Consider the following 15,014-nt stretch of genomic DNA (forward strand, 5'->3'; position numbering starts at 1 on the left):
AGACTAACAAAAGATAAGAAGAAGAATTATTCTGTCAAAGCGTGGTTCTAAAGTAATTGAACTCAGCCTGAGTGCACTTTGACAAAATAGAACTGTTACTACAGCGTAAGGCACGCGTTTTTGGGAGCATGCGTGCTGGAGTTTCTGGAAGGATCATGAATTTTCCTGGCAACTCTAGTTTGTTCGAGGCGCCTCTTTTTTTAATATATAAGCCTGGCGAGAAAAACCAGCGCGAGGGAATAGATAACTGAGTCAAGCGAACAGTATGCGCCATAAGTAAAGTGTGTGAAATACTGTGATTTATAGCGTGTGTTATAAAGGTTGTTAAGTTTAAATTGACTGTGGAAATTCTGTGTATTACAAAGTTGTATAGAGAAAGAATAAACTAGTTTTAATTAAGAAAGGACTTGTATCGCTGAAGTTCCTTGGAAAGAATGTATACCGGAAATTAACAAACGAGCAGATACGCAACAGAACAGAGGATCTTTAGAAAAAAGAAGACCAAACGATTACAGTAACTTGCGCCACAACTGTGAGTGAATCACACGCAGAATACTAATACGATAATAATACAGAAGATAGTTCGACTTGTCAACTGAAATTATAAGGTAATTGCATAGGCTTAAGTGGACTTTTGACAAGAAGGAGAGAAATACATGTATAGTGTTTTTGATATGCTTATAATCTCTATATTGTTGGAGAATTTGTTTAACATATGTTAACTTGTTCTGAATATATATATTATTTTGAAAACAAGTGAAGCGTGCTGTTTAATTGTCGTTGAATTTATCGCCAACAAGTCACAGACACCTACTGTAGAAGAATCCTAAACCCAAGAACAACACAGTATATATATTTAAACTATTAAGAAGTATAAGTAAAAGCCTTTTATTTTAACACATGGCGAAGATCAGATTTATAAATTCTGACAGTAACATATCAAGCTTCACGGTTTATTCTTGCAGTGTCATTAATGTTCAGAATCAGTGGCACATCGAGCTTAACGTAAAATTGTTGCAATGCCATCAACGTTTAGAACTGGTAGCACATCAAGCTTCGCGTTATATTGTTGCAGTGTCATTAACGTTCGAAATCATTAGCACACCAAGGTTAACATTCTATTGTTGCAATATCATTAACGTTCAAAATTGGTAACATAACAAGCTTATTGTTTTATACTTATAGTGTCTGAAATTAAATAATGGAACAATTCTGTTATACCATAAAAACAATAAACTTTCACGTATGTGTATGTATTTAATAATATTTCACTTAAGACCATGGGATTGATACAGAAAAAAGTCTTACCTTACATAAAGTTCTCATCAAAATTATTGGGAATTAAAAGTCTTTTTCTTCTTCTTTTTTCCACATTTCTTTACTGAATCATGCGACGTCGTCTTACTAATATTCTATGTTGTTTATCGTCCGTTCACATGTTCGTCTAAATATATCTTTCGTTTAACATGTCTTATTACCGTCTGATCATCTTGTTTAAAGATTAATGAAGACTCGACTATTATGTTTTCCTTTCATGACAGAAGCTGTTCCGCCCAAGACTCTCGATTGTATTGATCAAATCCTAGTGGCAGGAACTGGTGGTGTTCAAGTGAAGAAACCCAAATTTATAACAGATAAAGGGGAAGAGATTGATCCAAAATGTTCACTGGGTAGGTTATTGAAACCAGGGAAGTACACTAACGTTTGTGTTGCTGTGGATCCAGAACTACGAACATCTGGCAGATGTTTTCAAAGAGTTGTTGTAAAAGGTGAGGTAATGAACGTGTTGTTACTTACAAACGTACACATACACACACATAAATATACATTGAATTAAGCATGTTAGGATTACCATAAATGATAACGAATGTAAGGTTTCGAACACACAAGGTTAGCTTCCGTCCTAGGAAATTCCATACGAAATTTGTCAATCCCATAATACTTTATGTTTTAGTAATTTTAGTAAATAGCTGCTTATTTTAATAGGAAAGAAACTACGATGGATATTTTAAAATAAGCTAATTTTTATTAATTCTACAGGGTGACCCAAAAGTCAGTTGCCATAGTTGAATGTATATATAAGCTTACGGAACATTCTCAAAATGTCCGCCCTCAAAATCAATACAGAACTGAAGACGCTCAATGACTCCATATTATCTTCAATGCTCAATGACATTGTGTAATAAATTTTCAAAGCAAGAAGAAAAACAATGTTAATCTCTCCAAATATTACAATGGCAATCGACTTTTGGAGCACCCTGTAGATCAGCCATGCATATTATCTTTCAACCTAACAAACTCACATTAGTAATGCTTCAGACGTGGGCAACCAACTAGAAGTCATTTCTCAACATTTACTTGCGTTATCTCAGTTTGTTAAAATGCAGGTGTTATATTAATTAAGAATTCAACAGCGTACAGCTGCTTTATAAATATCAGCTGTCTGGAAATGTAACATGCAAGCAATAAGAACGTTAGGGGATGATAGATAAGAATCATGTACAGAACGGGGCAGGACTCCCCCTTTCGAACTTCTCAAGGTCAAACGTTTATGAGGCCCGGCAATACCATATCGCAAGAGAACACCTTCCAGACCGACTTCAGGATGTGCAGGTTACCACCACACGGGACGATGGATAGTCAGCGGTCAGTGAGTACAACACCACGGCTGTCCATCTTTCATTAAGAGCATTGTTGAAGCATAATATTCAAAAACGATGTCATTAGTATTCCACGCCATGTTGAAACTCGTCACATATAATGTCGCTAGCAGCTGACAGAATATTGATCTGTTGATCCGAGCATTTCTTAGCCACAGTTTACTCAAACTCGTTCTAAACAACCCTCGTATTAACTGAATCCCATGTAAACACTGTGTTCTTGGAGATTTTTAAAAGTTTCTACAGTCACGTAGAAATCATTTGAGAACGAGATCAACACATCATATACACATGAAGTTTTGTTTCTGTTTGTAAGTTTGGCGTGGTCTCTAGGTATCTTAACAAAATATCTACAAAGGAATATTCGAGAATCATATTCTTTTGCTTCACTTATGAAATCTAATCTGTCTGTCTCTTTTGGTGCACAAAGTTCCTGTTGAAAAATAGATACTTCCATGAGTATGTAAAGATTAAAGCCATTTAACAATAATAATAACGAAAACGTTTTACAAAGTTTTACATTCGAAGTAGAGAAGTTATGTGACTTTTTTTCAGCCTCAGAATGTAGCACTCCTCCTAAAACAGAAAGAGGATATATGGAATGTCGACCGCAGCATGGCAAATATCTTCCAGAAACAGTCTGCAAATATCACTGTCATCGTGGCTACGTCATACCAGTCAGCCAATCTGATATCTCCTCGAGAAAATGTCTTCACGACTCTAGATGGAACACAACTAAAGTTCCAGATTGTCAAAGTAAGCTAGAAAAACGTGAAATTTATGAATTACATTATCATACAGTTAGTCTTAGTAATCTTGAGTGATAGTATAAGTTCCATTTACCAATATTTCTGTAGACCATGAAACTATTTACCTGTAGTTTTCTTACGAAGAAGTTTGTTACTAAGCCTAAATTCCTTGCAGAATAACCATCATGTAATTTTTCAATGAAAGCCTCAGAACTACTTAAAAGCACCTTCGATCGAATTAAATGACAGAAACTGAAATATAAAATTACAACAATGTAATACAGTTCAAACTACATTTGTTACTATGAGATATTTAGCACTTACTAAACCACCGTGACCCGTTGGGTCACCCACTATTCAGAGGTTATGAAGAATTCAAGCTAATTGCAATATTGCACCGAAATGAAGGTTTATTTTGAGATAATTTAATCAAATATTTCAATCCATTCGTGTTATTCATAATTCAATAAATATATTTGATTGTTGATCGGGAGTAAAAGGAAAGGCCATTTCATTTTTCAAAACTGTGAAGTAAGAAGTTTCGTTAAGAGCGCGAACGGTAGCGTGATGTAAAATTACTCATGCTAGAAATTTTCATAAAAGTCACCCGATATTATTTCTTATCACACGGTCTCTAATTTATACTACAGTAACAGTTGGATAATGTCATTATTTCTTATCATACTGTCTCTAATATACACCATAGTAACAGTTGGTAATTTCATTATTTCTTATCACACGGTCTCTAATATACACCATAGTAACAGTTGGTAATTTCATTATTTCTTATCACACGGTCTCTAATATACACCATAGTAACAGTTGGTAATTTCATTATTTCTTATCACACGGTCTCTAATATACACCATAGTAACAGTTGGATAATTTCATTATTTCTTATCACACGGTCTCTAATATTCACCGTAGTAACAGTTGGGCCCGTTGGGTCACCCCACTATTCAGAGGTTATGAAGAATTCAAGCTAATTTCAACATTTAACGAAACTTGTTTTATTCTGTTTCTATTCCCACTTCATTACAAATATGGCGCTATTGTGCACCGTTTTTGCTGTATTTAATTACAGACAAGCAAACAATCTCAGAGTTTTAGTAGTATATAGATATATAGATAAACATATATGTAGCGCCATCTAGTGTACCTAAATTCATCTATAAATTTTCATAAAAGTGACCCGTAAAACGGCGCTAACTCGGTACCCCGTGGCCTGATTTTAACGAAACTTGTTTTATTCTATTTCTATTCTCGTTTCATTACAAATATGGCGCTATTGTGCGCCGTCCTTGCAGTATTTAATTACAGACAAACAATCTTAGAGTTTTAGTAGTATATAGATAGATAGCTTATTATTGTAAAGTGAGTGTTGCTGGCACCATTAGTATATTTTACTAAATATTGTTGATTTAATAAGCAGTTTTTTCAGGGTTCATAGTTGAATAGTTGGGCCCTAAAGTTCCTAATAAAAAAAATAAAAAGAGTCCTAAAAGTCCCTTTCTTTAAATAATTAGTTCCTAAAAGTTCCCTTTCTCTAAAGAATGGGTTCCTAAAAGACCCCTTTCTCTAAAGAAATGGTCCCTAAAAATTTCATTTCTTTAAATATATTATCCCTAAAGCTCCGTTTCTTTAAAGAAATGGTTCCTAAAGTTTCCCTTTTTTTGGAATAGTTCCTGAGGTTCCTATTTAAATATATATATATATCTTTTTTTTAAGGTTTAACTCTAAATATTGGTGTCTTGAGCACATTTTCTGTATGTCATACCAAATACAAAGTCAACAATAAAGTATGATTCCAGAGAATTAGTCATTGGTTTGAGAGTATAATGTAAAATATACAATTATTTGGTTCAGTTCACTCGGTTAAGGTTGTAGTAAATAAACGTTATTCAGCTTTAGCTTTACCTAGCCTTTCGGCGGGGATTTGTTTTAAAAATTAAAATGTTATTTTAAAGATTTTAATCTGTCCTTTTAGCCCTCACAAAGTTTGTAATTCAGTTCCTAATTCTGGAGTTTCAGGTTCATAACCTTTACATCTTTTATTGCTATAAGCATGTTTTATGTTCAAAGCTTTTTTCGTTCGTTTTTGGACTAGTAGTTACGTTGTATATCAAACTTTGTGTTTATTTTTGTAAAATAATTATGTAGAAAATTGCGCAATACCAAACAAATGAAACTTTTAGAATAGCATCGCGAGTTTTTTCAGATATTTCAGATATAAAAAAAAAATGTTCGGATTAAACCGAATTTCTTTCTACAGGTGCTTGAGGTATGCACGGTTGAACGGGTATGTCGCGGAAGCAACTTGTAAATCACTTGTGTTGCTTTTACAGACGAAGATACTACTTGATTATATTGCATACTGTTGCCTGAGATACGTCGACGGCTTTTGCCACTGACGTTTGTGTTCGTAGATTTTCATCTATTACAAGACGCAAATGGGATACGACTTGTTGCAAGTCTCTTTCTGGATGTTCCGTATTTCTCAAGTTGATCTATATTCCTTTGTTTTCCATTTCCATTACGTACAAGGGATATCCCTGTTTTGGAAATTCTAAATGTTTTATCTGAACACATATCTATGACCTGAATATATAAATATTTTTTGCGTCGGAAAGAGCTGTTACATACCCTTCCCAAAAGCGATGTTTCTGGAGGCATTACACTACAAAAAAAAATGGCAATGTCAAAATGTAGTTCTGGTAAATTCCGTTTCACTGAGACTTTATATCGGCTGTGATTGTCACATAACATGCTAGTTTGCATATAAAAAATTAGTTTTTTTGTAACATACTCAATCCTCTGTATGTTTATTTATATAGGTATGGTTTCTTTAATTGTTTTCTTGTAATACAGATATTACGGTTTTTAGGGTGGCCGTGCCCATTACGCAAAACATGCATTTGCGTATCATTCATGATGCAGAACCTAATAATAATACATTGTGAAAAGCAGAAAGAAAGCAAAAGACAATATAAACTGATGTTACTGAACTTTATCAAGATAAAACCCAACACCTTCTGGCCGGGAGGGTTCGTCACTCTTGATACTTCAGACCTCCTGTGTGTATATTTGTTTAAAAACTGTGTGTGTTTGTTATAGCAAAGCCACATCGGGCTATCTGCTGTGTCCACCGAGGGTAATCGAACCCCTGATTTTAGAGTTGTAAATCTGGTGACTTTTTAAAATCCCCCACCGAGGGGCTTTTTAAAAGTAGCGGCGCCCTTGTGATATAAATAATAAATGCCCATCAATCGAAACCACAAAAACGTTGAATTTAATGTTTTAAGTTCTTCAATTTCTTTGGTCTGGCCTGACATGACCTGGTGACTAGGCCACTCGGCTCACAATCTACCGGTCGATGATTCAAATTACCTCACCTGTCATGCTCGTCTTTACAGTCGTGAAGGCATTCGAATGTGATGGCGAATCCCACTATTCGTTTCTAAAGAGTAGCCAAAGAGTTGGCGGTGGGTGACGTTGACTAGCTTTCTTCCCACTAGTCTATCACTTCTCAGTTAGTGACACCTTGAGCAGATAGCCCTGGAGTAGCTTTGCACGGAATTCTACAAAGAAAACTGTGGTCCGGATATTATGCAGTAGCAAAACATGAACACATCTCAACTGCTTGATTTCTTATATATATGTGTGTGTATGTTTGTGTGTTTCATAACAGAAGCCGTTCCGCCCAGGCCTCTCGACTGTATAGATCAAACCCTGGTGGCCGAAACTGGAGGTATTCAAGTGAAGAAACCCAGTTTTTTAACAGAAGACGGGAAAGATGCAGATGTAAAGTGTACACTGGAGAAACCACTGAAACCAGGGGAGTACATTAACGTATGTGCTGCAGTGGACCCAGAGCTACAGACGTCTGCCAGTTGTTTCCAGAAAGTGACTGTGAAGGGTAAGGTAGTGGGCAATGCCTGAGGTGTATTGTAATTATTACACTGTGTTATGATCTTATTTAGTTCAACGGAAAGTGTTTTTAGAACAAACCTAGCTTATTTATAAAATAAAATAAAAATGTTGCTAACATTTGACTCAAGTAAATAAAATTTTCTTCCTTGTAAAGGGTCTATTTTTTTCCTAACGTAAAGGTAAATGTTAAGGTAAAAAACATTCAACGCGTTGTATTTAAGTAGGTATCGTCACATGCAAATAAACTCGCTTCGCCACAGAAAAGTTTCATTTCAAGTTTTGTTCAGTGTTTTGTGAATGGTTGCATGATCATTCTAAAAGGTTTTTAAAAGTACCTAACATAGATAGAGATAACTATATACAACCCAGTTACACAGGTTTATTATATGCATTATTTCTGTTCTTGAATCATTGGAGATTAATGATTATTTTTATCTTTTTACAACATAGTTTATTTGTTTCTCTACTAAACTTTTCCATAAATCATACTGACCTTTCTACAGTAATTTATCTTTACTGCCGAATGTTTGAAAAAAGCACGTGGTATACATGGAGACAAATTATTGTTTTTATAGCCGCAGAGTGTCGCTCCCCGCCAAATATACAAAATGGATACACAGAGTGTCACCCTCAAAGAAACAGTTATACTTCAGGAACAGTCTGCAAGTACCGCTGTCGTGACGCATACGTCATTCCAGTCAACCAATCAGCTATCACCTCAAGATACTGTCGTCACGACTATAAATGGAATATAACCGAAGTACCAGACTGTCGAAGTAAGCTACTTAATATATATTCAAAGTGACGTTCTTTGTCTGGTGGTATTTACAGTGATAAATGTTGTGCTCTATCCTTAGTACTACTAACTGGATTCCATGTCAAACTGCGCGGATTTTGTTTTCTAAATCTTAAAAACGCTGATTTCTAGATTAACTGATTAGTAAGCTGGGCTCAAATGGGCACTATGCTACAGCTCTGGATTTAGGAGCTGACGACCCTGGTACAAGTTCGTGCGATACCATAAAAAATCCCTCAATTTAAATTGTGGGTGCGTTATAAGAGTGACAGTCAATCTCTTAGCGCTAATGATAGGTGATATGGTTCTGCTGACTGGCTACTTTTCCTCTGGTCAACAGTTCAAAACTAGGGTTTTGTTATAAATACAAATGAAAATTAGTTGATTAGTCATTAAGTTTTGAATTAGAAAATGTCTTTTATTTCGAGAATACATGTGAGGTATGGGTGTTAGATCTTCTATCGTAAAATATGTATTTTGTTTATTAACTGTATATAAAACTGGAACCATTATGCTTAGTGACGTTTTTTAAAGGGCAAAATTATATCATGTTTTGTAGTTTTGAATAACTGAAATGTATGTACATAAGATCGAGGTTTTATCTATAATATTTCGATATTATCATTAGTGTTGGTGGTTGTTGATTTTACAGACCTTTGATTACACTTTTAGAAACACTGTTACGTACTCCTTACTTGGTGCTGACACCCTGACGTATTACGTACTTGCTACTCACACCGTGACGTATTACATACTTGCCTGTGACATCCTGACGTATTACTTACTTGCTGCTCACACCCTGACATATTACATACTTGCTTGTGACATGCTGACGTATTACATATTTGCTGCTCACACCCTGACGTATTACATACTTCCTGCTCACACCATAACGTATTACTTACATGCTGTTCACACCATGATGTTTTACTTATATGCTACTCACACTCTGACGTATTACATACTTGCCTGTGACACCCTGACATATTACATACTTGCTGCTCACACCATGACGTATTACTTACATGCCGCTCACGCCCTGACGTATTACATACTTGCTGCTTACACCCTGACGTATTACATACTTGCTACTCACACCGTGACGTATTACTTGCATGCTGCTCACACCGTGACGTATTACTTAGATGCTGCTCATACCGTAACGTATTAGTTACATGCTACTCACACCGTGACGTATTACCTACTTGCTACTCACACCGTGACGTATTACCCATATGCTACTCACACCGTGACATATTACTTACATGCTGCTCACATCGTGACGTATTACCTACATGCTACTCACGCCGTGGCGTATTACCTACATGCTGCTCACATCGTGACGTATTACCAACATGCTGCTCACATCGTGACGTATTACTTGCTTGCTACTCACACCGTGACGTATTACTTGCATGCTGCTCACACCGTGAAGTATTACTTAGATGCTGCTCACACCGTAAGGTATTACTTACATGCTACTCACACCGTGACGTATTACATACTTGCCTGTGACATCCTGACGTATTACATATTTGCAGCTCACAACAATTCGAATCTAAGTGTTGAAAGTTTTAATAACGAATGCTTTAGTTTTACGTTAGTTCAGGCTAAATGATTATAACTTCCTTAGTTTCATTTACTAATATCATCCACAATACTGCACTATTATTGAACTGTTTACGGCGTGCAGGACATTCGGACAAACAAATAAAGCGACAGTAATAATTACATAGCTATTACTATTTTCATGACATACATAGACATTGGCCTTATAGAGGTCAAAGTGGACTTTTTGACACAACTTGATCCTGGTATATTGATAAAAATACGAATTTCTAGCAAAAAAAAAGAAAGAAAACAGTGACAGAAAGTAAACGAAAAGTAAGGGAAGGGATCAACCATTGCCCCTGATCCTCCCTGGTCTCCCTAAATCCCGATCCGTAGACGTAGACCTGAATACTGTGTTACATATGTCCTAGACAAGTTTAAACATTCAGTTTGTACTGTCAAAATTATTCTCTAAACGAATATCATTGTTTTCAAATAATTTTATACCTGAAACTCAATATTGTTTAGCCAAGAATTTATCTTCAAAATTCACATAATAATGTATATGTTGGTTTAATTACTTTATACACATTTTTTGCCCATGTTGTATTCGACTGTAGATTTGGAAACAGTTTAGATTTCTATGCTGTGTAGATCAAATAAAAAACATCATGGTTAATTGAATGTTTATAAAACCAGTAACCGTGTTTCACATACTCACTTATAGAGGCTGTTGTGCCTAAACCTGTGGATTGCAACAACAAAACCGTGGTGGCCGAAGGTGGGATGGCACGTGTAAAGAAACCCAAGTTTGTAGCAGGAGACGGAAGAGATCTGGATGTGGAGTGTACACTGGAAGATGAACTGGAACCTGGAGAGTACATTAACACGTGTACAGCTGCTGATCCGGAGCTGCAGACAATTTCCAAGTGTTCTTACACTCTGAAAATAAAATGTAATATATCTCTTTCTTTTATTATTATTTTGTTATGATTTTGGATTTTATAGAACTTGTACAAAACATAAAGTCATAATGATGTTAAAGCAAGTCTATAAATAAATACGTTTTACATGTATTGCCTGAATGGCATTTTCATAAAATCATATGTATATTTATAAAACCTCAAATCCAGGATTAGATATAAAAGGCATAACAGGTTGTAGTCTCTACATATAGGTAGTTTAAGGCATATAGTTTTACTAAGTTGTCGTTTTACAGCATACAGTTTTAATAAGTTGTAGTTTTACAACATAAAGTATTAATAAGTTGTAGTTTACAACATATAGTTTTACTAAGTTGTAGTTTTACAACATAAAGTATTAATAAGTTGTAGTTTACAACATACAGTTTTAATAAGTTGTAGTTTTAAGGTATACAGTTTTATTAAGTTGCACAATGGTTTCCATCATTTCCAAAGAAACAAACGGTTTTCTCTTGTTTAAAATAGCCCCCTAATATTATCATAGATCGAGTAAACGTGTGTGTATTGTTGCTCAGATTTCACTGCTTACCTGAAACTAATATTTACTTTTTCGTTCCAAACCACCCGAATCCGTTTTTATTTGTTGAAAACAAAGCCTCAGAGTGAGCATGGGTTTCTTACCAGTTAGTGAAAAGTTTTGATGTAAATATATTTTGTGTGTTAAAGCTAAGAATTTACAAAATATAAGTAGTTACTTCTTTTGTAGTTGGTTTGAAGAAATCCATACGTTCATTAGAGTATATCAGACTGTTTTAAAAAGTCGTGTAAGATTTAAGTATATATGTAATCTGATACATACATCATGTATACACCAAAAAAATGCATGGTCGATCTAGCAAAACTGTGACAAAACAATTTAAATTTATATAATTCATACAAAATTATTTCTGATATCATTTCAAACTTAAAACGTCTGAAGCCATAGCACCCAAAATCATTGTGGATATTCCGTTTATCAGACATAATCAACACAACAAATGCAAAACTAGAAAGCAAGGTACAGATTCAATAAGGGATCAGGATCTGGTTGCTAGACTTCTCAGTGCCCCATATCCCACAACTAGTCACTGTCTATAGCCGGATGTGGGGGGTCAGGATATGGTTGCTAGACCCCTCCGTGACCCATATCTCACAACTAGTCACTGTCTATAGCCGGATGTGGGGGGTCAGGATATGGTTGCTAGACTCCTCAGTGACCCATATTCAACTACCATTCACTGTCTATAGCCGGATGTGGGCATGATAGTCAACCTTGATGACATAAAAATAGATATCTGATAACATCTGTTGCTTTGATTATATCTGATAGACTGAATATCTCCACTACTTTTGGGTGCTATGGCCCCAGACATTTTAACTTTAAAATGATACCAATAAAAATTTTGTATAAATGGTAGATTGTTTTGTTACAGCTTTACTGGCGCTATTATGTATTCGTTAGTGTGTACATCTGTAATAAAAAATCTTGTATTTATACATAATATATATATATATATCAACTCTAAGAATCTAGTGTTAGCCACAATCACAACCAGGTGAATTATTGATACAAATTTATATTTTTTTTCCTTTTTTTAGACCAAGAATGTAGCCCCCCATCTTTACCGTCAAATGGAACTATCGAATGTTGGCCAAAACCAGAGAGTTATCCTGCGGGGACAGTTTGTATGTACTTGTGCTATGAAGGCTACGTCATTCCAACCAGCCAATCAAATGTCACTTCGATATACTGTCGCCATGACTTCAAGTGGAACACAACAAAAGTTCCAAATTGTTGGAGTAAGCTAAAAAACAAAAACGTCTTTATAACGGCAAATACCTTTTATTATTCCTAGGTTTACACTCCGTTTACAATAACAAGTAAAATTAAAGTAAAATCGGAAAGGAAAAGTTGGAATGCTTGAACTAAGTTCACTGTTGTTTTTATGTAATACTAGAAATTCCAAATCTTTATACAGGCAGAAACATTTCAGACAACATCTGAAGATAAAATAATAAACGTTATCTTTGTTCCATTGGTATTTTAGTTAGCCTTCATTTAAATCTATATAAATATAATGGTACTGTCTGTTGTCTGTCCATGTAACTAATTCGCCCCCTGTAGATGGATCTTCACCATAACTGGAATGTAGGTTCATTAGGTCTATGAGGGGTCCTTGGGGAGCAACTTACAAATTATTAGTTTTGCGGTTTTTATGGACGTTTTTGCGTTTTGTACCACTACTTCGCCCCCTGTAGATGGATATTCACCAAATTTGCGGTTTCGTATTTTGTGTTTTCCAGTTTTTATGAGCGTTTTTTTTTTTTTTTTTTTTACAATGACATATAAGAGGAGCAACTTTTCATTTCCTAAGATAACCTTTCATTAATCATGAATTAACATAACTTCCATCCAAACTAGTTATTAATATACTGCTCTTGCTTTGTATCTGGAGTAAGACAACATTTCGGTCTATCTGCTGAGAAGAAATTAGAATGGGCACTTCATGCTGAATGTCAACTAAACCCAGCTTTGAGATTTCACGTGTTTTCCAGCTAGTGTCAGTGTTTTAATTCATGTCTAAATAGGGATGCACGGGTAGTAAAATTTGGCCGAATACCGGGTCCGGGTACCAGGTTACTAAGCTCCGGCCTGGGCAGGGTGTAAACCGGACAGGGTCCTCCCCTTACCCCCCCAAAAAAAACAACAACATGCACGAAAATTAGAGAGAAAAAAAAACAAGATTGATGTTTATTACATTTGACCGAATACTTACCAACAGAGAATTCAAGTTTTACTTTCAACTTTCAATGCCTAGCCCCAACTTCTCAAACCCAAACCCCTATTGTTCTCAAAAAACCCACCTTCCCCAGAAATCTACTTCTAAAGCCATGCCTGTTATTAACCCCTATTCTTCTCTGAATCCATGACTTTAATCTACATCTAAAGCCATGCGTGTTATTAACCCCTATTCTTCTCTGAATCCATGACTTTAATCTACTTCTAAAGCCATGCGTGTTATTAACCCCTATTCTTCTCTGAATCCCTGACTTTCAGCGGACGGTCAGTTATTGCTGCTCGGAACACTTTTTTTTTTTTAACTAAACTAATTATTGACTGTAACTTTCAATACCGCGTTAGTTGTCACAAAGATTTAGGGCTTAATGCCTAACTTCGACACTCGGCCGGAGCGGAGTAATACTGGGTAGCCCAATACCCGGCCGGACCCGATTATCTGGCCGGGTACCCGTGCATCGCTAATATCTAATAAACCCAGCCGTAAGATATTAAGTGTTTTGCAGTCTGAGTCAGTGTTTTAATTCGTATCTAATAAACCCAGCCGTGAGATAATAAGTGGTTTCCAGTCTGTGTAAATAAAGAGGATGACGTTATTTGTTATGTGGCCTACTGTAGTCTTCACGAATATTGGTTTTATAACTAGTAGTTGCAGACCTATAGTAATAATTCATATTATTCCATCAATAAAGAAAAGGTGGAGAAGGGATATAGGGGCATTTAAAGATATCCATTACTTAATGAAGTAGAAATATTGACATCAAACTTAATTAAATAGAAATATTGACATCAAACAATATTTCTCGGGACGCTGAAAATCCACAGTGTTATTGGACCAGGAGATTATAAAATCCCTTGAATATCCTAGACACCTGTCTTATAGTCTATAAAATTCCTGAACTACCCCACACACGTTTCTGATAACGTGCTGTTACATATCTGCTTGTTTGATCATTTCCGGTAGAAATTCTTTCCAAGGAACTTCAGTGATACAAGTCCTTTCTTGATTAAACCAGTTTATTCTTTCTCGATACGACTCTTTATAATACGCAGAATTTTCACAGTCACTTTAAACTTAACAACCTTTATAACACACGCTATAAACCACACTGATTCACACACTTTACTTACGGTGTTTACTGTTCGCTTCACTCAATTATCTATCTCTTCAATCTTCAATCCCGCTAGTTTTTCTCGCCAGGCTTATATACTACAAAGAGGGCGTCTCGAATACACTCGAGCCTTCATGATCATTCAAGAAATTCCAGAGCGCATGCTCCCAGCGTCACGCGACTTCCGCTGTCGTAACACTTCCCCTTCCTTAGTAATGTTCGTCCCGAACAATAGCCACTTACATTTAACCAATTGATAATTAACAATAACTTAATTAAATGTACAGAATTTACAAAAATAAAATTAAAATACAACAAAGTTTCTTAATTTTACAGGACGTTTCTTCTTACCTACTAGTCTCCATCTTATTGGCTTCTGCTTCACGTGCGGTTCATCTACTCCATCAGGAAAAGTCCCATTATCGGTAACAGTCACATCAGTGGTAGTAACTTCATT

General features: G+C 35.6%; 1 protein-coding gene across 1 annotated transcript in view; it reads left to right on the forward strand.

The window, feature by feature from the left end:
- LOC106471748 (sushi, von Willebrand factor type A, EGF and pentraxin domain-containing protein 1-like) overlaps positions 1 to 15,014 on the forward strand; it is a gene marked incomplete at its 5' end in the record, with an annotated part of 31,701 nt that overhangs the window by 11,671 nt on the left and 5,016 nt on the right. The window contains 6 exons of the mRNA XM_022400357.1: positions 1,542 to 1,769; positions 3,216 to 3,416; positions 7,098 to 7,325; positions 7,915 to 8,115; positions 10,414 to 10,641; positions 12,248 to 12,448. Coding sequence (XP_022256065.1) covers positions 1,542 to 1,769; positions 3,216 to 3,416; positions 7,098 to 7,325; positions 7,915 to 8,115; positions 10,414 to 10,641; positions 12,248 to 12,448 — 1,287 coding nt within the window. The remainder of the gene's footprint in view (positions 1 to 1,541; positions 1,770 to 3,215; positions 3,417 to 7,097; positions 7,326 to 7,914; positions 8,116 to 10,413; positions 10,642 to 12,247; positions 12,449 to 15,014) is intronic.

Source organism: Limulus polyphemus, unplaced genomic scaffold, assembly GCF_000517525.1.
Source record: "Limulus polyphemus unplaced genomic scaffold, Limulus_polyphemus-2.1.2 Scaffold4832, whole genome shotgun sequence".
NCBI classification, from domain to species: domain Eukaryota; kingdom Metazoa; phylum Arthropoda; class Merostomata; order Xiphosura; family Limulidae; genus Limulus; species Limulus polyphemus.